General features: G+C 32.6%; 1 protein-coding gene across 1 annotated transcript in view; it reads right to left on the bottom strand.

Annotated features, from left to right (window-relative positions):
* ABCA13 (ATP binding cassette subfamily A member 13) overlaps nucleotides 1-24731 on the bottom strand; it is a 523487-nt gene that overhangs the window by 430046 nt on the left and 68710 nt on the right. Inside the window, 3 exon segments of the mRNA XM_074283590.1 lie at nucleotides 1634-1767; nucleotides 11551-11681; nucleotides 23698-23861. Of these exon segments, the coding sequence (XP_074139691.1) occupies nucleotides 1634-1767; nucleotides 11551-11681; nucleotides 23698-23861 (429 nt within the window).

Genomic DNA, 24731 nt, shown 5'->3' with positions numbered 1-24731 from the left:
ATGTCCTTCATACTTGAAAGGCACTCTTGCTCTCTAATGTTCTCTCTTTCCATCTCTTCCTCTGTCTGTATTTCTTGCATCTCAACTCTTAGAATCCTTAGCCTCTTAATTACTTAATTCAACCAAATTAATTCACTTCCTATAAAGAAGTTTTCACTGATGGCCTCAGTAATGAATGTACTCTCTCCTCAAATTATCTTAATTTTTCTTAAGTAATTATATGCTGTAAGTTATCCTTATAAAATATATACATCATCATGGCAAGACTTCTCTTTTGCTTTATGTCTTTGTGGCCACAGTTCTCAGTACAATTCTTTTAACATAGTTAATTTGAATTGAGTCATCAGGGTTTTTACTTCCCAAAACTCTATTACCATGTGCAAAAAGTCTTTCTTTCTGATGCTTCTAAGAAGCAATAAGCTGTATTGAGTTAAGGCAATTAATCCAAAGAAAGGACACAGAGATTCCTTAAAGAGAGGAATGGAAGGAGGCATCCAGGATGTAACTATAGCAGCATTGATTATATTTACCTTGGGGAAATGACAAGCTCTCTGGGCCTCAGTTTTCCTATTTGTAAAACTGGTGGATTATAACTGATGATGTAAAAGTTACATCCAATTATAGATCTCTTACATCTATGTGACTAGAAAAGAAAACTCAACTTTGAGTCATAGGGACTGATTTCAAATCCTAACTCTGAGATTTATTAGTTGTGTGCCTTAGGCAAGTTCTTTACTATCTCCAGGTTTCAATTCCCTCAACTATAAAATGAGAGGTTGTATTAAAATTCCTTATAACTCTGAATATTTGATCCTATTATCTCTATATGTCTAAAATAAGCTAGGTGTTACTTAGATACTTGAGCTGTAGCTACCATATCTCTTCTTATAGACTACCTCCTTATAAAATCAGCCCGTTTCCCTAATAAAATTTCACCTATTTTTTATAATCCAAGACAAAAGAAAAAAATTACCAGTAACAGATCCTCGACTCTGACTTTAGTGATGTTTTAAGAAAAGTTGCCCAATGTTGTAAAGATGATAAATAATTTCAGCTATAGCCAAAAATATGACTATAATAACAATAGCTAGTGTTTATATAGTAAAGTTTATAAAACACTGTTTATATCTCATTTGATCTCTTCTTCAGAATGGTTAGGTAGGTAATATTATTTGTCCCATTTACAGATTAAGAAACTAAGACTCAGAAAGTACAAGTGATTTGTTCATGTTCATACAAGTAGTAAATGGTAGAGGCAAAAATTGACACTCAAGTCTTTCTAACTTTAAGGTCAACACCCTCTGCAATACATCATGTGGACATCTAGATGCTTTTTACATTGAACCTCAATGAGCCGATATTTAATTTACAAGGGTAGTTTCTTAACATTATTGACATATGCTTTAGTACTGGACTACTGCCTTTGCATAAAAAACTTGCTACAAAGGACACTGTGCATAACCTAGGGGAAAATGCAAAAAGTATATTTTCTTTGTTTTTCTTTTTAGATGAAAGTTTCATCATCCAGGAATCATTGTTTTAAGCATCTACAGGAAATGTCACTGCTGTTGTATAGTTCTGTGTTGACTTTTAGGAAGTAATTAAGGGATGAGGGATCAATGAACATCCATACCTCATTTAACTCTCTAGTATAATTCAGCATCTTCTCAACTCGAAGGTCATCAAAGCCATATTTGGATGTTAAATCAGATTTTAGCTTCAGAGGGTTCCACACCACATTCCTTAGTGATAGATTATATCCAGGACCTATTTAAAAACATATGCATAATCAGTCTAATCTTAAAAATTTTATCCTGCCTGTCATGTCCTTACAAACTGACAGATCTAAAAGTATCCAGAAAGAAAATCAGCTTATTCAAGGAAAAAAAAATGGACAAAAAAGTATGGATGAAAGGGCATCAAGAAATAAAATAACAAAGTAGTAATAAATGTAAATTCACAATAGCAGAAAAATCCTTCTATAATTATGAAAATTGGAAAAGTAGAAACAATTTTTCAGTTAGTAGAAATACTTACATTGAGTTGAATATTAGATAAGATTGGAATAGTCTAGATAATAAAACCAAGTTGAATTGGGGCTGGCAATCTATCAAAAATCGGAATATTAGTCTTACAACATATATGAAGATGGAAAAGGTATGATTTAAGGTAAAGTGGCATAGGGCAGCTAGATGACCAAGTGAATAAGTGGCCAGATATGGAATCAGAAAGACTAATCTTTCTGAGCTCAAATCCAAATTCAGATACTTATTAACTACATAACCCTGAGAAAGTTACTTAACTATTACCCTCAGTTCCTTATGTGTAAGGGGGCTTGAAAAAGAAAAGGCAAACTACCCCAAATCTTTGCCAAAAAAAAAATGCAACCATGAAGAGTTTGACACAACTGAAATGATTCAACAACAACAATATGTAATTTAATATGGAGGAGTTTGAAAATGAAAACATACAAACATCAAGAAAATAATAAGTAAACAACCCAAAAAGTAAAATATAATGACTTATCTAGTAACCAAAATAGATTATAGCCTTTTAGGAAAGAAATATATTCTCCCTGGAGAAAAACTCAGGTATTATCCTCAAATATTGGTTCAATTCATATGAGGTATAAAATGAATTAAATAATGTATATCTCTTTTCAGATTCATCTATTTTTAGACTTTCAAAGGATTATGAAACTCATCTGGCCCAATTTGAAACCAATGTTTAAAAAAATTCATGTAACCTATCAAATTATCTACTCTGCTTCAATATGTTCATTTATAAGAGAGTTCACTACTATGGATCCACACTTAACACCACATACCAAGATAAGATCAAAATGGGTTCATGATTTAGGCATAAAGAACGAGATCATAAATACATTAGAGGAACATAGGATAGTTTACCTCTCAGACTTGTGGAGGAGGAAGGAGTTTGTGACCAAAGGAGAACTAGAGCTCATTATTGATCACAAAATAGAAGATTTTAATTACATCAAATTAAAAAGCTTTTGTATAAACAAAACTAATACAAACAAGATTAGAAGGGAAGTAAATTGGGAAAACATTTTTACAGTTAAAGGTTCTGATAAAGCCCTCATCTCCAAAATATATAGAGAACTGACTCTAATTTATAAGAAATAAACCATTCTCCAATTGATAAATGGTCAAAGGATATGAACAGACAATTTTCAGATGATGAAATTGAAACTATTTCCACTCATATGAAAGAGTGTTCCAAATCACTACTGATCAGAGAAATGCAAATTAAGACAACTCTGAGATACCACGATGCACCTGTCAGATTGGCTAAGATGACAGGAACAAATAATGATGAATGTTGGAGGGGATGTGGGAAAACTACAACACTGATGCATTGTTGGTGGAGTTCTGAAAGAATCCAACCATTCTGGAGAGCAATCTGGAACTATGCCCAAGAAGTTATCAAACTGTGCATACCCTTTGATCCAGCAGTGCTACTACTGGGCTTATATCCCAAAGAAATACTAAAAAAAGGGAAAGGGACCTGTATGTGCCAAAATGTTTGTGGCAGCTCTTTTTGTAGTGGCTAGAAACTGGAAAATGAATGGATGCCCATCAATTGGAGAATAGGTGGGTAAATTGTGGTATATGAATGTTATGGAATATTATTGTTCTGTAAGAAATGACCAGCAGGATAAATACAGAGAGGCCTGGAGAGAATTGATGCTGAGTGAAATGAGCAGAACCAGGAGATCATTATACACTTCAACAAACAATACTGTTTGAGGATGTATTCTGATGGAATACAACAAAGAGAAGATCTAATTCAGATCCAATTGATCAATGATGGACAGAATCAGCTATACCCAGAGAAGGAACTGGGAAATGAGTGTAAACTGTTTGCATTTTTGTTTTTCTTCCCAGGTTACTTTTACCTTCTGAATCCAATTCTTCCTGTGCAACAAAAAAATTTGGTTCTGAACACATATATTGTATCTCGGATATATTATAACATGTTTAACATATATGGGAATGCCTGCCATCTAGGAGGGGGGGGAGAAGAGGGGAAATTTTGGAACAAAAGTAAGTGCAAGGGATAATGTTGTAAAAAATTACCCATACATGTGTACTATCAAAAAAGTTATAATTATAATAATAACATAGTAAAATATATAAAAAATATATAATTATTTATATAATAAAGAAATAATATAATTATTTATATAATAAAATATAATAAAAATAAATTAAATATAAAAAGAATGACAAAAAATGTTTCTCTTTATTATAATCTGAAAAAAAGAGAGAGTTCACTATTTAGTAAAGGTTCCTCTCCTACTCCTAAATAACTATAATAACTACATTTTTCTCTATGCTCACCAATAACTTTTATCCATAGTCTTAATTTTTCCTTTAGAGCAACACAAAGAAAATAAGTGCTCTTCTTCACAACCATCCTTTAAGAATTAAAGAAAAAAGATGACTCCTTTTAGGAAGTCCTCTTCTTCTGGTTATAAATATTTGCCTATTTTTTACTTTTACCAAGGGCTAATAGAAGAGAACTCAATGTGGAATCAGGAAATCTGGAATTAAATTCTTCTTCTGTCATGAACTGTGTTGATTTGGACAAATAATTTGACTTTTGGGAAATCTCAATTTCCTTTTTTTTTTTTTTTTTTGAAAGTGAAAAAAACTAGATGATTTCAAAGATTTCTTCCAGATTTAAAATTCCATGGTTCTGTGAAAATCTAAAAATCTCTTAGGATTTCCTTTTTTAAAAAAATTCTTATTCAAATTTTTTTTCATTCTCCATATATAGATTCTATAATTCTTTCTCTAATTCATAATCTCTTAATGAAACTAAAATGGTTATGGATCTATTGGTGACCTAAATTAAGTGATCTTAAGGAGGTAATACATATAAAATTTACAATTTTGCCTTTGCATTTTATATTTGTTAGGAATCCATGAGAACTTTATGATGGAAGAGAGCTTTGAGCACAACTGCAAAATCAGACATAAGTGGTGCACTGTATGTCAAAATTGGCAAGAAAGTGATATGAAAAAGCATGGGTTACATGTAAATTTTATACCCAATGACAATTTTTAAAAGATTACTTGTTTGTTATTTTTGCGCAGTTACTGTAACTGCAAAAAAATCCACCCTGAGATGGTACTAAAAACTATAAAAAGGTCTAAATTCAATAACTCCCTTATCATCTCTTATCACTATCTCCTGCTTCTTATTCCTTCCCCAACTCACTCTAATCATTAAGAAAAACAGAATAATAATAGAGCATTATTGTCACAAGAATGGCAAAAGCAAGACCATCCACTGAGTTGAAAAGCAAGCTTCCAAGACAATTGAGTTGAACTGTGTAAAGAGGTGATGATAGAGGTTTCAGAAGAAAGTGGGCCCTGGGGAAGTTGCCCCATCAGAGAACATCTAAACACTTTTCATCTCTCTGTTATAGAATAAAAGTTCATGTAAGAGTACTGGCCTCAGAAACAGAGCACAATGGCTACAGGGATGACTTTAATCAGAACATTGGCTTATATAGAGACAGATCGAGAGCTAGGAAATAAAAAGAGACATTGTCAAGTCGCTTTATTGCCAAAAGATTCAGCCTTCTAATATTAACAACAACAACAATTCAGATAAAACTCTTTATAAAGATTTTTCCTCACACCTTTTCACTTTAGACAAGTGTCTTTCTTCACTTCTCATATTCATTCCCCAAGTTCATATTCTCTTTATGTAAAATTTTAATATAAGTAGATCAAATGATAAAAATTATTTGGGGAGTGTGTGTGGTAGAAGAAATTGTTTAAAGATCATAAGTTCTTAATTAGGGTCCATATACTTTTAACAGATATTTTGATAATTTATTTCAATATAATGATTTCTTTTGTAATCATTTATATTTTCCTTTATGCATTTAAAAATAATATTCTGAAAAAGATCCATAACCTTCTCCAAACTGGCAAAGGGGTCAATTTCACAAAGGTTAGAAACCCATGATCTATATGGTGAGGTCTCCTGGATAGTTGTTTATACATGACATTTTATTGATTGCCTAAAGCCCCAAAACAATTGTAGAATTTCCTAAATGATATCCATAATTATTTTAAAGAGCTTTAAATATATCTGATTACATTGGAAATAATAAATCATTCAGTTACTTTGAATTCATGTTATATGCATATATATACATATACACACACACATACACAAATGTATATATATATACATATGTTATGTATATATATATATTCATGTGTACGTGTTATTTCTCTCATTAGAATGTAAACTCTTTGAGAAATAGATTGTTTTACTTTTGACTTTATATCCCCAACATTTAATATAGTTCCTGAAACATAATAGGCATATAATAAATGCTTATAGGTTGATTTATTGATGCTGGGGGGGGTAATTTCAACCTTATCTTCTATTTCACTATGAAGTCTTTCCAACTATTTTATTTGACTATAAAGAAAAAAAATTACATTTTTTCAGTGATAAGCAAAAATTCAATTTGCATACTGAATGAAAGATCAATATAGCAATATTTTAAAATTATGGTAAAGTTTGGTTGCTGTAATATATTAATAATGTTATTTTAAAATGGCACTGGCTAGGACAATACTATGTGACCTATACCTCAATGTGAATAGCTTATTCTTATAAATGTTGGGGCCAGCACAACCAATGGGCTAATGACAGTTGAAAATAAGGAGATAAATCAACAGTCATTTAATGAAAGAAATCATGTTGCTATGTTACACGGTAACTATGTTATGGTTGGGTTATATGTACTATATATTATTATGAACAATATGTTACTATGAAAAACATTGCTCTGTAACCAACTCTGATTTCTGTTAACTCTGTGATCTAACCCTCTGAAGCATGTTGTCAGTTTCTAGGGTCTCAATCTTATTTAAAGTTCACAATGCCCCAGTAATTGTATCTCGACCTTATGTTTTCTCATGATTTCAAGCTTAAATACACTTTTGATTAATCTTAGGAGAAGGAGAACATCTTAGTTACTGAAGTTTCCTGGTTCTTGGGAGTTCTCTACAATAAACAATTGTCTAGATGGTTACATGAAGTAATCTGTAATTGATTTCTTACCAATATTATCTAACTAACTCAGAGCAGCAGTTGTGGCAGTGACATCAGATTTTAGAGTTCTAACATAAGTCCTATATAAAAACAAATGTCAAATGTGGTTGCTAAGAGAATTGTCTAAAGTCAACTGTTAAACACCAGAGTTGCAGTGATGAGGGATTTGAGGAAAAAATGCTTCAGCATCAGGTCAGTTCCTGAAATGCCCTTGATAAGAGTATGGTCCAATGTCTTCAGCCACATGCCATTTAAAATCAAATTAATATAAACAACTTAACATGAAATCATAAAATTATGAGTGAAGACTAAACAAATTAATTACAAATGTTATCTCTCCTTATCTCTCTCTCCCTCTCCCTCAATATTTCTATAGCCATATATCTAGTATGTATATATACATACATAAGTATGTATTTATAAGATTAATAAATGGGCCTGTGTTTTCTTTGGTATAGGGAACTCTGGAATGAAGAAACTACAACAATTTAGATGAACACTTTCTCCATAACTCAGAATCTTTAAGAAATTCTTAAAGCATTAAAAGATTAAATGGCTTGTAAGGTCACACAGTCAATATTTGTCAGCTGCAAGTCTTCTTAACTTCATTTTGTAATGTTTCCTTTCAATATATAATGTGTATGTGTGCACATATGGGTGATATGTTTGTATATAACACATACATCTTTATATAAATGTATATTTTACACATATGTAAATATACCTTGATACTTTAATATTCCATGCCCTTATGTGGCCATGCCTGTGTTTTATATCTAGATATGTAGCTATTGATATAAATGTGTGTATAAATAAAAAAAGAATTTACTCCAAAGGAACCAATGTATTACAGCAAAAACTATAGAGAGGTCTAGGATAATGACTAAAGAATTCTTTAGATTTGATGGTAAGGAAATCACTAGTACATCTGAGAAGGAACTTTTAGGAGGAAATTAGGAGAAGCAGCACTAACATAAGGAATTCAGAATATAAATGATTATGAGAAAGTGAACATACTATTTAAACAAAACTTTTGTTAACACGTTTTGGAGTGAAAAGGGAATAGAGTTAAGTAAATAGTTTGACAGACAAGGCCTTCAAGGCAGGTTTTTGAGCATTAGAGAGACTTGGGCATGCTTATAGGGAGATGTGTGGTTAAAGAAAAATACAATAGAAAGAGAAAAAGAGAAATAAAAAATGCAAACATGGGAGATAAGGCTATAAAAAGGTCCTAGAAGAGACAGGATATAGTGGAATCATCAATGAAAAGAAAATACTAAAAACATTTTTACAGTCAAAGGTTCTGATAAAGGCTTCATTTCCAAAATATATAGAGAATTGACTCTAATTTATAAGAAATCAAGCCATTCTCCAATTGATAAATGGTCAAAGGATATGAACAGACAATTCTCAGATGAAGAAATTGAAACTATTAGCCATATGAAAAGATGCTCCAAGACATTATTAATCAGAGAAATGCAAATTAAGACAACTCTGAGATACCACTACATACCTGTCAGATTGGCTAGAATGACAGGGAAAGGTAATGAGCAATGTTGGAGGGAATGTGGGAAAACTGGGACACTGATACATTGTTGGTAGAATTGTGAACACAACCAGCCATTCTGGAGAGCAATTTGGAACTGTGCTCAAAAAGTTATCAAACTGTACATATCCTTTGACCCAGCAGTATTACTACTGGATTTGTATCCCAAAGAGATCTTAAAGAAGGGAAAGGGCCCTGTATGTGCAAGAATGTTTGTGGCAGCTCTCTTTGTGGTGACCAGAAACTGGAAACAGAATGGATGCCCATCAATTGGAGAATGGCTGAATAAATTGTGGTATATGAATGTTATGGAATATTATTGCTCTGTAAGAAATGACCAACAGGATGATTTCAGAGAGGCCTGGAGAGACATGAACTGATGCTGAGTGAAATGAACAGGACCAGGAGATCGTTGTATACTTCAACAACAATACTATATGATGATCAATTCTGAAGGACGTGGCCCTCTCCAACAATGAGATGAACCAAATCAGTTCCAATAGAGTAGTAATGAACTGAACCAGCTACACCCAGCGAAAGAACTCTGGGAGATGACTATGAACCACTACATAGAATTCCCAATCCTTCTATTTTTGTCCGCCTGCATTTTGGATTTCCTTCACAGGCTAATTGTACACTATTTCAAAGTCCAATTTTTTTTTTGTACAGCAAAACAACTGTTTGGACATGTATACATATATTGTATTTAATTTATACTTTAACACATTTAACATGTATTGGTCAACCTGTCATGGGGGGAGGGAGGAGGGGAAAAATTAGATAAAAGGTTTTGCAGTTCTCAATGCTGTAAAATTACTCATGCATGTATCTGGTAAATAAAAACTTTTAAAAAAGAAAATAAAATACTAAGAAACATGCTCTCTACCATCTCCTTTGCTAATCAAATGTGAGGAGAAAAGGAATGATGTGGTAAAATTTGGAGGAATTTTTTTTAAGTTGAGTGATCTTCTAGCACCTTAAACTTTTAAGGAGTGTACAAAGCTAGGCAACTCACACCAAGCTTTTTTGTCTTATCCTAGGCCCCAGTTTCTCACTGACAGAGTGAATTTTAAAGATCCTGTATCTTGTGATTTTATGGTTTTTGATTTTTTCTAACTTAATGATTTTTCCACTGTACCATAAAACTAAAAAATCCTGAAATTTCTTTAAACACTAATTCAGAATTTAGTTCTCTAAGGAAGATACAAAGAAACCCCAAAAATAATTGCAAAAGGTTGATAGCCAATAAGTGACAAATTGGTGACATAAATGTATTGCTTAATAGCAGGCTAAAGAAGACATTTTAATTATTTTTATAACCAAATTAAGTGACTATGATGATTGATTCTCTTCCACTAACATATTTGACTCCGTTTACTTAGAAGAACATATTCCCCTAAAGATGAGAAATTAAAACAACTTTCATTGGTTTATAGATATAATTTTTTAATATAATCTCATTCTCTTAGTAGTGAGCATTAGCAACTGAAGTAAAAATATTGAAAGAAAATAATTCTCTTTAAATTGCACCCTGAGTTGCAGTTCTATTTGCAAGTATAATGTAAATCAACTGGTACAATTTGGGCAATACACAAATATTCTGGATGCCAAATGGATGCTAGCCAAATTGAGGTCACTGAACCTAACCCAATGAGGTGTTTCACTTGGCTTTTTTTTCTTTGTAGCTTGATACCCATAAGAAAAAGAATATAGCCATTATATCTGTGATTGTGTCTCATATCAGAGAGTCAGCAACAGGAAATTAACCATTAATCTCTGCAGTGAGTAAAGAATTCTTAACTAATGACTTAGCATATGTAAATTGGTAGATCAAAAGAACTCAGAGAAGTAAATGAAGAGGGTGATGAGGCAAGTTATTTTTAGTGTAAAGAAAACTTATCAATCTATTTAGAAGGCTTTTACAGATTACAAAACACTTACAGACATTATCTCATGTACAAATATTTCGTGAACAACATAAAGTCATATAAATATAAGTCATTGCTAAGATTGATACAGCTAAAATTAGGTTTCAGAATTTTTATATAGATTTCTTTGTGGAGGTGGGAGTAGGGGATGTAGCAACATTATATTATGATTAGAATACTAGACAGAATCAGGAATTTGGGTTCAAAGTCTGTCTCATACTATTTATGGAATCCTGGGCAAATCGTTCACCTTAATTGTGCTCAAAGAACTTCCTAGGAGTCAGCTATGACTTTCATAATGGCTTATGGTAATGGTAAGAAATCTTCACACTGACAAAATCATATATTACTCATTTTTACATCATCCTCTATCAGCATAGATAATTGTTTTTTGCTATATGACCATCTTAGATTTTTTAGAAAATTGTTAGTATACAGTGAAATCTAACTCTATATCAAGGTAATAACACAAACTTTCTATCAAGGTAATAACAAATATGAATAAACCTTATTTATAATTTTTTTGTTCCCCAAAAGAGTACACTTGGGCATAATGACACATGATTATGATCCCAGTCAGCAGGAAGACTGAGTCTTGACTAAGACTAGACTCTAGACTGAATTTGGGAGTGATGAACTGTAGTACTATGCCAATTGGATGACCAAGTTAAGTTTTGTATATGTAAGCCCCCAAGAATAGGGATAAATAGGTTGTTGTAAGAGAGAAAATCAAGCCCAGGTTGGAAAAGGAGTCAGAATTTTGGCAGATCCCATTCAGATCAGTAGTGAGATTAGGCTTATACTTTTAGTCTGGCAAGGTAGAAAGACCTAGATTTCAAAACCATTATAGGACAATGGAAAGGTTTTCAAGTACTGTCTTCCAGAATAAGTTTCAGGATCGTATCTCTATGTATATTTTCTACAATATTATACATTTAATAATGTAACAATTATAAAAGCACATACCAATAACTTCCACTTTTTCTTCCTGGAGAAATTCCAGCATCATAATAGTCACATTTAGTCCTATTTTAGCAGCCTTGGAAAAAGTTTTGTTTATTGGTAGCCAATCCAAATCTTCTAGAGATACTAAAGAACTGGAATTAAAATGAGAGAAAAGCCATCATTTTCAAATAAAATTAATGCCCAACTCAATAAATACTTATTAAGCATCTGTTTCAGAAATTCTTTATCCATTCATTCCTGTTTCTATCTTAGTTAAAATATTGTTTCTAAAAGGGTTTAATTCAGTATTTATAATATAACAAATATTTATTAAATACCTTCTGTGTGTAGAGTAATGAAATAAAGGCTACAGCCTTTATTAAATGGAAAATATTTCTTCTTGTTGGTCTTTACTTCTTAAAATGACCAAAAATATCAAGAAGTGATATCTTGACTTGTCCATGAATTTGATTTGTCAGGTAAAGCTACCCAAAGTCACAACCTTACTATCTCTTCCAGTCATTGGAGTCCAGATGACTGATAAAGTCCCAAGATGAAGTATATGACCTTAGTCTTTCTAAATTAAGGTTTTTTTCAGGCCCAAGATCATGGCTTCACACAAACTAGGTCCTTCTTGAGCCAAGAAGAGTTTTCAAACAGAATAGAAAACAATTGCTATTCACACTTATTCTAAGTCATAAAAACCTAAACAATTAGCCACAAACTTGGGCTAGGTTTATTATTGACCATTCAATGAAAACCAGAATAATTCTATCAGAGTTATAAAACAAACATGAATATAAACAAAATAATATAACACAAAATACTATGTGAAATCCAAAGCTAATGAGTATTGGTACTCTATCTCTTATGTAATAAATTTGCTACAATAAGGAAAGAATTCAAAAAGTCAAATACAGAATTATTTCATTATAATATAGATTATTCTTTCACAAATTTGGTATACCGTGAGTACATCAAGTTCTCTACAACATAGCAAGTATATTAATGTTCAAATAAAAACCCAACAGCCCAGAGAAATTATATAGTTCAATCCTATAAATTTTACAGAAGGAGAAACTGAGGTCTAGAAGGGAGAAGCAACTTGCCCAAGATGAAACAAATATTGAAGAAGGAAGGAAACAAGAAGTTACTTATTGAGTACCTACTATATGTCAAGCACTGTGCTTACAAATATTATCTCATTTGATCCTTACAACAATCCTAGTATATGGGTACCATTATTATCTTCATTTTGTAGTTGAGGAAACTGAGACAAACAGGTTAAACAACTTGCCTAAATTCACACAGCTAAAAAGTGTATGAAGCTGGAGTTGAACATAAGATTTCCTGACTGCAGCACAGCACTCTATCCACTGAATCATCTACTGCTTTAATATCAAATGGCAAAATCAAAATTCAAATCAAGGTTTTGGCGCATTTCTATAGAATAACAAAACTTCAGACCAGACCTGTTTTTCCTGGTCTCATGGCAAATAGAAAAAGTACTGGGAGAATAACAAAAAGAGCATATCTCAACAGAAAGTTAGTGAAAAATCTGTTGCAATGCTAAAATACTGGTGATGAGATCCTGAATAACTGGGTGTGTTGACAGGGACTGGAGTACTGATGGAATTATTTCCTGGCACAGGCAGGGAAGGGAACTCTTAGAGATCATTTTAGCTCATCCTCTGTGAAGTTCGTGGGCAGCCCTGTCTTAATATGTCCAGTCAGAAATTTAAGTTAACTCTTGAGGTTAAATTTCCCTATAAATCTGTCCATGGCTCACACCATCTTTGCTGAACCTCTTTGGGTTAGTCTACCCCAACACTCTGCCTTGTGGTGTCTTTCCCCTCACCCCTCATGTCATCTCTCTTCTTACCTCACCAGGTCTCATGGTGTCTCTCCTCTCCTCCCCAACCATGCCTCTAATCTTTCTCCTTCTTATCATTAATTAACTCTTTGAGGGTGCTAAATCTCTTTTGCTATTTAGCCTGCCAGCTAAGAGCATACTCCAGCCTCATGGACTGTTCCCTTTCTCTTGGTTAATTGTGAGTTCAGTTAGGGAACTTGTCTTTTCCATGATTGTTTTTTTAAAAAGTCTTTCCTTACTGGCTAGATGTTCTCTTAGCTCTATTTCATGTTTTCCATTCCTGGTATCTATTGTAACTCTTCATGTTGTCTGTGGCCTCTTTTTCTAAATAAACCTACCTTTTGCCAAAGAAGATGTCCATTGTGAACTCCAACATTTGGTGCCTACAATCTCATCATTTGGTGGTAAACCCCAAACACACCATTTGGAATCAGGAATTGCTCTCCTAAACTCTATCTTTTAATGTTGAAATGCCTACTTCTAAATCACACCACTTAGTAATTTGTAGCACAAAGAAAACGAACTCATCAGATATTGCAACAGGGTTGCAAATATCAGTCATATATGATAGGAATAGATTCAGATTATATATCATAGCAATAAATTGGAGCCACGTTCTCTGAGTCACACAGCTGACCTTAATCTCTAACATCCTGTCATGTATTTGCTTTCTGCACTTTATTGCAAGTTGTTTTATTGCTAGACAGAATTTAGTTTTTAACCAGTCAATCCAGACATAGTGACAATATACATATTTTCTTGAGATGTGATTATAAAGTAATAAGCATTTATTAAACTCCAACTATGTGACAGGCACTGGGCTAAGGACTTCAAAAATATTTTGAATGGTCCTGACAACAATATTCCCATTTCACAGGTTAGGAAGATAAAAAGGGACTTGGCCAGAATCACACAACTAATCAGTGTCCAATGCAGGATTCAAATTCAGTTCTTTCTGATTATCCAGTACTTATCCTCTGTGCCCTATAGCCATTAAGTACTAAATTGATGATAGCAATGTCTGATTTCTAATTTTTATCTAAGTTCAAACTGATTTGAAAAAGTGAGCATATCAGGAGAAAATGCTGTATAGATAGCAAAAATAGGAATATCATAGAATAATTGACTCTGAGAGTTGAAAGGGATTTTAAAGTATTCCTAGTCTGGCTGAATAGGAATTCCTTTTACATCTTTCTAGCAATTAGTGAAAATAGACAAGCTCTTGAGGTGACTCCTTCAACTTTTAGAAAGCTCTGATGATCAGTACAATTTTTCCCATTAAGTGAAATCTAAGTATCTGTCTGCACTTTCCCAATGAGGGCAGTCAAGTCATCAGACAGATAACAAGCATTTTTTCAGTTCTTCCTAAGGTCCCCCTATTGTGCATAGAATGCAAATGACTTCCCTGTGATAATGGTACAAGTACTTGAAGGCAGGAATAGCATAGACAGGGTCTTATTGATAAGATCTATATTTAGGGAAACAAAATGAGATTAGGGTTTCCTGGTTGCCAGGATGTTAAATGATAAGGTCTAGTGGCAAGTTCGGGGTTCAGGGAACCAAATAGAGGTTTGGCTCCCCTGCACCCCCTTGGGATTTGGCACAAGAGTAGGGAGTTTTGGGGATCTCCCTACTGGCAGTGCAGATAGATATTCTCTGTAAAGGAATTTACAGACCAGAAAACTTAGATTGGAAAGTAAGGTTAGAAATCCTGATAGAGAGGCATTAGGGAAATAGGTGAGGGTAAAGAGAGGATAACACTGAAAAAGAATATTATTTCAATGGGCAGAGGCTCCTTGGCATAGCATGGTATAGCCTAGCATGGCATAGTATGGAACCTCTGCAAAGAGAGGATTTTAGATTGGCTCTTTTATAATAGGAGCTTTGGTTATTCAGTTTGGGCTAGATCTGAATAGAATTCAGTAAGTTTCAGGACTGAACCAATCCCACTTAGATAAAAGAATGAAACTGTCTTGTTTCCCTTGGGCAGAGTCCTTCACTGAGGAAGAGTTGAAAGTGATTTTCTCCTTCAAGGATTTTTAGAGTTTCGGGGTCCCTTCATTATTACTAACAATAATAACAACAGATATTTACGGGGTGCTACAAAGTTTTCAAAGAGCTTCATATTTATGAGTTTCATAATAACATCTTATAAATCTTACATCATCTTACAAATGAGGAAACTGAGGCTCGAAGAGATTAAGAGATTCATTTTTTCTTAAGCACACAAGTACTAAACATTAGTGATAGGATTTTAACCCAGCTCTCTCTGATTCCAAGTCCTGCATTGTGCTCACTGTTTCATGTTTGTTTCATAGTAGACATGAATTCTCATTACTGCTTTCTTAATAGACAACATACATACAGGCATATGAGAATTTAAAACATTAAATTTCTCTTTTTTTAATTTGTATTTCTTTAGCTTCAGGAGAGAGTAAGTAAAAAAAAATCTGTTCTTAATGTCACAATACTTTTTTTTTTTTTTAACAAAGAACATGAATTCATTAGATTTTGCAAGGGCTTTGCTGAACTACTGCTGAATAGTTCATGTATTGATTCAAGTCAATTCCAATAGTCATGGGTGTAAAAAGCCATCCGGATACAGAGAAAGATCTATAAAGACTGACAGTAGATTAAAGCATAGTATTTTCACCTTTCTTCTTGCTGTTGTTGTTTATTTGCTTGTGGTTTTCTCTTTCTCTTTTTTTCCTTTTAATCTGAATTTTTTTCTTGCATAGCATGATGAATATAGATATATGTTTAAAAGAATTATTCATGTTTAACCTATATCATATTGCTTGCTGTCTTGAGGAGCAAAAGAGATTGAGAGAGGGAAAAAATTTGGAACACAAGATTTTTTAAAGGTGGATGTTGAAAACTATGTTTGTGTGTATTTGGAAAAATGAAATACTACTTTTAAAAATATTAATTAAATAAAATAAATATTATTGTTCATATCTTATAGGAATATGTTGGAGCCACTTTCCCTGAAACACATAGATGATCTTGAGTTTAACATAGTCATAATTTGCTTTCTGCTCTTTATTGAAAGTTGCTTTCTTGCAATCTAGGATTTAGTTTTTACTAGTCAATCCATACATAATCACAATATGCATATTTTCTTGAAGCATGAGATGTGATTATAAAACAATAAAACTTTTGCCCGAAGGCAATGGAATAGTAAATGACTCACCTACACACTGGCTTTTTTTCCTTCCATTGATTAGCAAAAATGCTCCCCCCAAAATTAAAGTTTTATTTCACTAACTAATTTTTCCCTTATTCCCACCTTTTCTGCCACTTAGCCATTTACTTCTTTGCTGTTAAGATAGGAATAGACATAATAATTAATTCCTTTTCTCTCATCTATCTTCAGCCTCCTCTTGTTTGTTTACTGGTGCCCAGCTATCCTCCAATAAATAAATAAAGAATTGAAAACTGCTAAGGTCAAGAAAGATGTTGAGGAAGCTTCCATTTCCCCTTAGAGGAAGATGCTAGCTATGGACTCCTACTGACAGAAAGTATTTTCTAATTTATCATGTGTGGATTGTTTTATGAGGTAAAACCTAATGAGTTTGTGAGGGAGAAATGCAATCTGTTTTGCCAAACACAAAAACACAGAAAATGACATTTACCTTATTGTATGCATGGGAAACCATCTAATGGGTAATAAAAGAAGCACTCCATTGTTACATAACAAAACTGGAAGTTAAAAAGTATAGCTACCTGGGAAATGTAAAGAATTTATAAGCACAATGATTTTAGAAGAGATTATTTATGTCATTCCCCAATTAATAAATAGTCAAAGGATAAGAACAGATAATTTTCAGAGATTAAAGCCATTTCTAGTTATATTAAAAAATGCTCTAAATCACTATTGATTAGAGAAATGCAAATTAAGACAACTCTGAGATACCATTTCACACATTTCAGATTGGCTAAAATGACAGGAAAAGATAATGATAAATATTGGCAGGAATGTGGGAAAAGTAAGACACTAATACATTAATTGTTGGTGGAATTGTGAACTGATCCAACCTTTCTAGAGAGCAAGATGGAACTATGCCCAAAGAGCTATAAAGCTATGTTTATCCTTTAATCTACAGGTGTCTCTACTGAGTCTATATTTCTAAAGAGATCATTAAAAAAAAGGGGGGGGGAAGACATGTGCAAAAAATGTTTGTAACAGTCTTTTTTTGTAGTGGCAAGGAACTGGAAATTGAGTGGATGCCCATCAGATGGGAAATGGCTGAATAAGATGATATATGGATGTTATGAAATATTATTGTTCTCCAAGAAATGATCAGAAGACTGATTTCAGAAAGACCTGAAAAGAGTTACATGAACTGATGCTAAGTGAGGTGATTAGAACCAAGAAAACATTGCACATGACAACAAGGTTATGTGATGATCAACTGTGATGGACTTGGCTCTTCTCAACAATAACATAATCAGGGCAATTCCAATAATCTTGTGATAGAGAGAGCCATCCACATTCAGAGAGAGGACTATGGATCATTGGTTGCTTGCTTGTTTTTTTCATCCTCAATTTTTCCCTTTTGACCTAATTTTTCTTGTGTATCATGATAAATGTGGAAATATCCTTAGAAGAATTGAACGTTTAACCTCTATTGGATTACTTGCTCTCTAGGGGAGATGGGCAGTAAGGAGGAATGGAGAGAAATGTGGAACACAGGATTTTGCAAGGGTAAATATTGAAAACTATTTTTGTGTGTATTTTGAAAAATAAAAAGCTATTATTATTATTATTATTATTTTAAAAAAAGATTATTGTGAAATGAGGGGAGGAGAGAAAAAGACTTGGAAAGATATGAATTGAGTTTAATTCACAGCTCTGAACTTCTATGCTATGTATCTCTGGAAAAATCACTTATTCTGGAACCTTGGATTCTTCATATGTAAAATGGGAATAATAAAAATTGTACTATGTACACCACTGGATTATTTTAAATAAAAAGCTTTAAAAAATAGAAAATATTATGAAAAGGTAATTTTTGACACTAGTATTTGGAGGGACCCTGGGATAAAGCAGTGATCATAGATTTAGTACCATTATCAAACATAATTTTGTTGTAATGGGTACATTCCCTAATGAAATGAGTATAGCTATTCTATGGGCCCTAATATCATAGTCTACATTGTGAAAATTTGGTGAACCTCAATCATGGTCATGAATTGATGCATTTTAGTATATGTGTATATATACATATAATTATATATATTGTATATTTTGTGTATATGCATATATACATCAAATATTACATACATTTCACAATTTGTATCTATGTATTCATAGTATATTTTGTGTATGTTTGAGTGATATTCATGTTAGAAAAGACCAAATGTATCATGATATAAATTAAACAACATTGTGTTTGTCATTAAAGAAATGTTATTATTCTGATATTCATATCTATACATTGACTATGCCAGCTAGGCAGATGGATTACTGATTTTAAGTTAAGATCTTCCCAAGTTGTCCAGCTCATAGAGTTCTCTGTCTATACCAAAAGTAGAACAACTAATAATTTTTTTAATATAGCTTAATAATAACTACATCCCTCAATAGATGGTAGAATTAATAGGTGGCAGTGCTATCACAGATTTGATTCTAAACAATAAAGAGGAACTAGATGCTGAGGAGTAAAAATCGAATGAGGGGAAAGAAAAAATGAGCATCCTGACTTAGAGTGTGATAGAATAATAAAAGAGGGAAGCCATACATATACCATAGAATGGGTAGAGAAGATTTCAAGATGAAGAAAAAAGATAGAATTCCATGAACAAAATTCTATGGGCAAGGTCAGGTCAAGAAGAATAGGAAGTTCTCTCTAGTAAAATTATAAAGATACAAAAAGGAATTGAGATAGAAAAGGTAGAGTTGTAGAATCAATGTAGATGCAAAAGATGAATGTAGATGCATTAAAAAATTTAAAAGTTATAAAAAATGATACAGAGGTCACATGTATATTAGAAGTTATAGAGTCACTTTTGGGGGTAGCAAAAATGGAAAACCAAGTAGATGCTAATCAATCAGGGATCATATATTATGGTTTGTGACTATAATAGAATATCAGTGTGCTGTAAGAAATTATGAATACAGTGAAATTTGGGGAAATTGTATGAATCTATGCAAATTAAATAAGCAGAATCAGGAAAAACAAAACTTAAAATCACAATTGCTATACCAATATAGATAGTAAGAACAACAGCAAAGCAATTAAAATTATATGGGCTAAAATTATAATCATCAAGTTTGGCCCCAGAGAAAACTATAAGATGATATGTTTCTCTTTCTAGCCTCATTTCTTTGCAGAAGTGGGAACATATAGATGTGGCACATTGTATAGAACACCAGAGTTTGAAGTGATGGAAAGTTTAACTTTTTTCTAGCTCTTTTTTCCATTCTTAATTTTAATAGTCCTCTCTTGGAAGGGAAAAATGGAAGGAGGTCTACAGAAAAACAGGTGATATGAAAACAAAAGCTATCAATAAATATTGATTTTTAAAAAGAGATGGACAGATGATAGAAATGAGAACAGGCAATAGAAAATGAATGTAAAATTAATAATAGTCATAAGAATAAACAGTGTCAAATATGAGTAAAAATAGTGTCAACTTTACTGAGGTTTACTGGAAAAGTTGAAGACAATAAAAAGGGTTTTTAAAAGCAATTTTGAAGAAAAGAAAAAAGGCAATCAAAATGCTAATCACAGAGGATGGAAGTATGACAATCAGCTAGCATTTATTAAATACTATGTATAAAACATTCCTACAATGTGTAGGTGATACAAATACAAAGAATGAAACAATCTGTGTGCACAGGGAGTTAACATTCTAACACAGGAAATAAGAACATATTAGATATAGTATTAGCTAGCATTCAGACAGCATTTAGATGTTTGCAAAGCATATTACCTAAATTTCCTCATTTGGTCTTCACAACAACTCTGAGTTAGATGCAGGGACAGATCATCTCCATTTTACAGAGAGAGATTTAAGTCCTACCTATGGTCACTTAGCTAGTAAGTATCTGAGGTAGGACACAAATTCTGGTCTTTCTGACTTCAAGATTTAACGCTATCTATTGTATTATCTATTTGCCTAAAAATAGCATAAATATAGAGCCAAAACATTTAGTGGTTTAATATAAGGTGAGTCAGAAAGGATGTAGCAGTCAACAATTGTGATGTTCAAGAAAAGCTTTACAGAGGAAATGGTGCTTGAACTTTGTTTTAAAGAGAGAAGAAGGATTTTGAGAGTCTCATGTGAGACACTGTATTCCACATATGAAATGGCATCTAGATATAGCAGTGGATAGGGAACCTGCTCCTGAAGTCATAAATATCTGAGTTTAAGTCTAGCATGAGGCACTTATTACCCCTGTGACTCTGAACAAATCAATTCATCTCTGTTTACTTCAGTTCCTCTACCTGTAAAATGGGAATAATAATATAGTACCTACCTCTCAGAATTGTTTAAAGATAAAATTAGATAATATTTGGAAAACTCTTAAATCTTAAAACACTCTAAAAATGCTAGTTGATAGTTGTGGTAAAGATGGTCATAGTAATAGTGGTGGTAGTTGTTAGTAATAGTAATAGTAGTCATAATAATAGTTATAGCCATAGTCGTGCTGGTATTGGTGCTGGTGGTGCTGAGAGTGTCAGTTGTGATAGTAATAGTGATGATAATAGTGGTGGTGCTGGGAGAGTGGTAATGGTGGTGATGGTGGTGGTGATGGGAGTAATCATCACAGTAGTAGTAGTACTAGTAGTAGTAGCAGTAGCAATAGTAGCAGTAGTAGTTGTAATAGCAGTAGTACATGGGCAGCCAGTGCAAAGATAGACATTGAATATGAAATATTCCATTAGAGCATCTAATTTGGAAGATCATGGAATGCAAGAGGAGAAGCAATGTATAATGATATTAAAAAGAGAAGTTAGGGTCAAGTTTTGAAGTATTATTAAAGGTAAACAGATACTCCATCCTAGAAAAAAGAAGAATCCAAATTTAGTTAACTGAGTGGGAGAATGACATAATGAAATCTGTGACATTGATGGGCAGAATAAATTGCAGTCAGGAGAGAATTGAGGAAGGAAAACTAATTTGAAGGTAATCATAATGAACTTAAAAGATGATAAGGACCTGAACCCAAATTTGAGTTTGAGTGGTGAAACTGCATATGCTGGACAAGTTTTTCTTCTGGACTGAGAAGGAAAAATAAAATGGCTAATAAGGAATTAACTCAAAACAAGAGGGACAAAAGAGAATACCTAGCTCTCTTTGATGAAAGAGGCATCCTCCATACCGATAGAATTAGAATATAAGATTGCTAAACTACACTGAGAAATCAATGAACAATCATTGATAACAAAAGAAATAATTATACTATTTACCTAGTTGAACTTAATTATAAAAGGACAAATGACCCAATTCAAGGAAACCAAAAAGGGGAAGAAATAACAAGAACAAGAAGAAAGGAAGGGAATCCAGTCTAGAAGCCATAGAACATTGGACTTCAATTCCTAGCAAATTCTGGAATTTCTAGAATATATTATCAAAGTAATAATTAATAGATATGTGGAAAAGGAAATCATGATAAGTAAGAGCCAGCATGGAATCACCAAGAACAAGACATGCCAGAAAAAAGTGTGTTTTATTCATTAAAAAGATATGTACACAGGTATATCATGATAAATAATAGGTTTAGTTCATCGAAACTTTAGCAAATTATTAGCAAAAGTCTTTCATGTTGTTTTGTTTAAATTGTTCAGAGACCTGAACAAAATGACCAAAAATTAGGTGAATGTAGAAGTTGAATAGCTGGACACAAAAAGTACTTCAATGTAAATTTAGAAGGCAGAATTAGGTGGAAGGCACAGGGATTTTTGCTTGGCCTGTGCTAGTTTATATTTTTTTTTTCAACCAGAATCATAAAGAGCTTCAAGATCACACAATATGAAAATCAACTGAAAGAAGTAGACACATTTATTTTGAAGGGAAGACTTAAGGACCATAGCAGTTATTTTCATATATTTTAAGAATTAGTGGAGTAGACTTCTTTGTTTAGCTCCAGTGGCAAGAAGAAATTTACTAATAGGATGAGCCATCTATAAGTAGTATGGACTACCATTAGATGAAATTGCTCATTAGAGGGTTTTCAAGAAGGCTGGCTGATTTTCTATCAGGTTTGCTGAGTTCTTCAACAAAAATGAATTGTACTGAATGCTTTGTGAAATCTTGTCCAATTTAGAGATTCTGGATTTCTATGAATCTGAGTAGATTAGCTCTAAAAGCCTCTAAAAGCTCTAAAAGCCTAAAAGCCTAAAAGTTCTAAATACTAACATACTGTTAATCGGCCAGACAATGGCACAGGATTCTGTATGCATTCTTATTGTGATATATAATAATTTCTTAGTCTCTTATGCCTTGATTACAAATGTCAGCCTATAATTGGGTTGATTAAACCTTCGGTCTCTTATGTTAAATTCAAGACATGAGAAATCTAAAAACATTTTCACTGCCATGCACATAGTAAATGATCAATGAATATGTACAGAGTGAATGAAATAAAGGAATGTTCACTAATGGATTTAATCAGGGCAGAACAATATTAAATAAACAAAGTATATTATGAACTTTCATAATAGAAGTATGATGAGAATCCTAATTGACCTGAAGCAAGGTACTAGAAAGAAAAAAGAAAAAAATGAATAAACTAAAAATGAGGAAACCTGGGGCTTAGTTCTAACTGAAGCACTGATAAACTATGTAACTAGAAGATTTCAACTCTTTAAGTTTTAAGTTCCTCATACTAAAAATGAAGATTATGGACCAAGACGCTTATGAATAGCTTTTTTACGAATTTGTTATTTGTCCCCCCCATTGTTAAATAAACAACATCCACAGAGTCACAATATTTGTCATTCATATTTTTTCTAAAGAATGAGATTAGAAGGCAATAAACTTTTGTCCCAAAGCAATGTTAACAGGTAATAAATTGTATTTTGTAGGTGTTCAAAAAATCAATAGTCCTACTCCATAATCAGGCTCCATATCAAGCTAGCTCTTTTAATGTTTTGCAGCAAAATACTATTCTCACACTTTCAAGATATACAAAGAGGGGGGAAAAAAACTTCCATAGGAAGGAAATTGACTTTTAAGAACAAATTTTGGATTCAAACAAAAGCATTATTTCACAAAATATTAATTCACATAACCTCAAATATACGCTAAATAATTAACACAAAATTAACTGAATTATGCGTTACCTTAAAATTGTCTGCAAAAACTGTGCCAAAACCTGGAGCCCATACTCAGGATGTGAGTTGCTTGTTCGTAGACCTGGCAACAAATGTAGGAAGTTCCAAAAGTAGGGTTGATGATGAAGGTATTCTATTTTAGATATGAGAGTTTCAGTCTTATTAAGATCCTCCTTGGAAGAAAAATAAAGAGTCTTGTAAAGCTTGCCATTTTTAAGCTACTACACAGGGAAAAGAAAGAAAGTTAGCAAGGCATATTATTTGCTACAGAATTTGGTTTTTTAGAATAACCAGTTTTCAATCTTTTCAAAATAACCAACAAGGATTGCTACGACTTTTTTTTTTTTTTTAACAAGGTTATATTGCTTCTTTGTTATCAGTGTTTTCTTTTCTAAATATTCATTAAGCTTTCCTTTGAACATCCTTTCTAGATATTTACCAGGAATAAAGATCAAGATCACTGGCATATAAAATTTACATATTTTCTTTTTTTTGAAAACCAGGTAAACTTTTGCCCTTCTTTAGTCTTATGATGGTATCTCTTTTGTTCTCAATCTTTCAGATCAAGGATAGTAAGTCAACAATAATATGCAGCAGTTTTTTTGTTTGTTTGTTTGTTTGTTTGTTTTAATGAACAAAGATACAGTTCACAGAAGTACCTAGGTACTTCTTCCTTTCTTTCAAATCATTTTAGGTTTTAATTCCCAAATATTCACTTTATTCTGTCCTTTTCAGCCTAGGTATTAGCTTCCTTAAAACAAAAAATATGAATCTAGGCAGACATTGAACTGGTAGGGGGAACTGGGTTGCACAACAGTTAGTACACTGGTCTTGAAGTCAGGAGGACCCAAATTCAAATCTTGCTCCAAACATTTATTAGTGATCCTAGGCAAGTCATTTAATCTTACCAAGAAAATGAAAGAAATTGAATTGTACTCCAACTCAAAAGAATAGTTCTTACCATACTTTTAATACCTTCCTTTTCCAAATACAGCTAAGAATAAAATAAAACAAAATATTTTCATCATTTATGGCTTTATTCT

This window comes from Sminthopsis crassicaudata, chromosome 1 (genome assembly GCF_048593235.1).
Source record: "Sminthopsis crassicaudata isolate SCR6 chromosome 1, ASM4859323v1, whole genome shotgun sequence".
Taxonomy (NCBI): Eukaryota; Metazoa; Chordata; class Mammalia; order Dasyuromorphia; family Dasyuridae; genus Sminthopsis; species Sminthopsis crassicaudata.
Note: the sequence above shows the minus strand (reverse complement) of the source record. Positions and strands in the feature narration are given on the sequence as shown.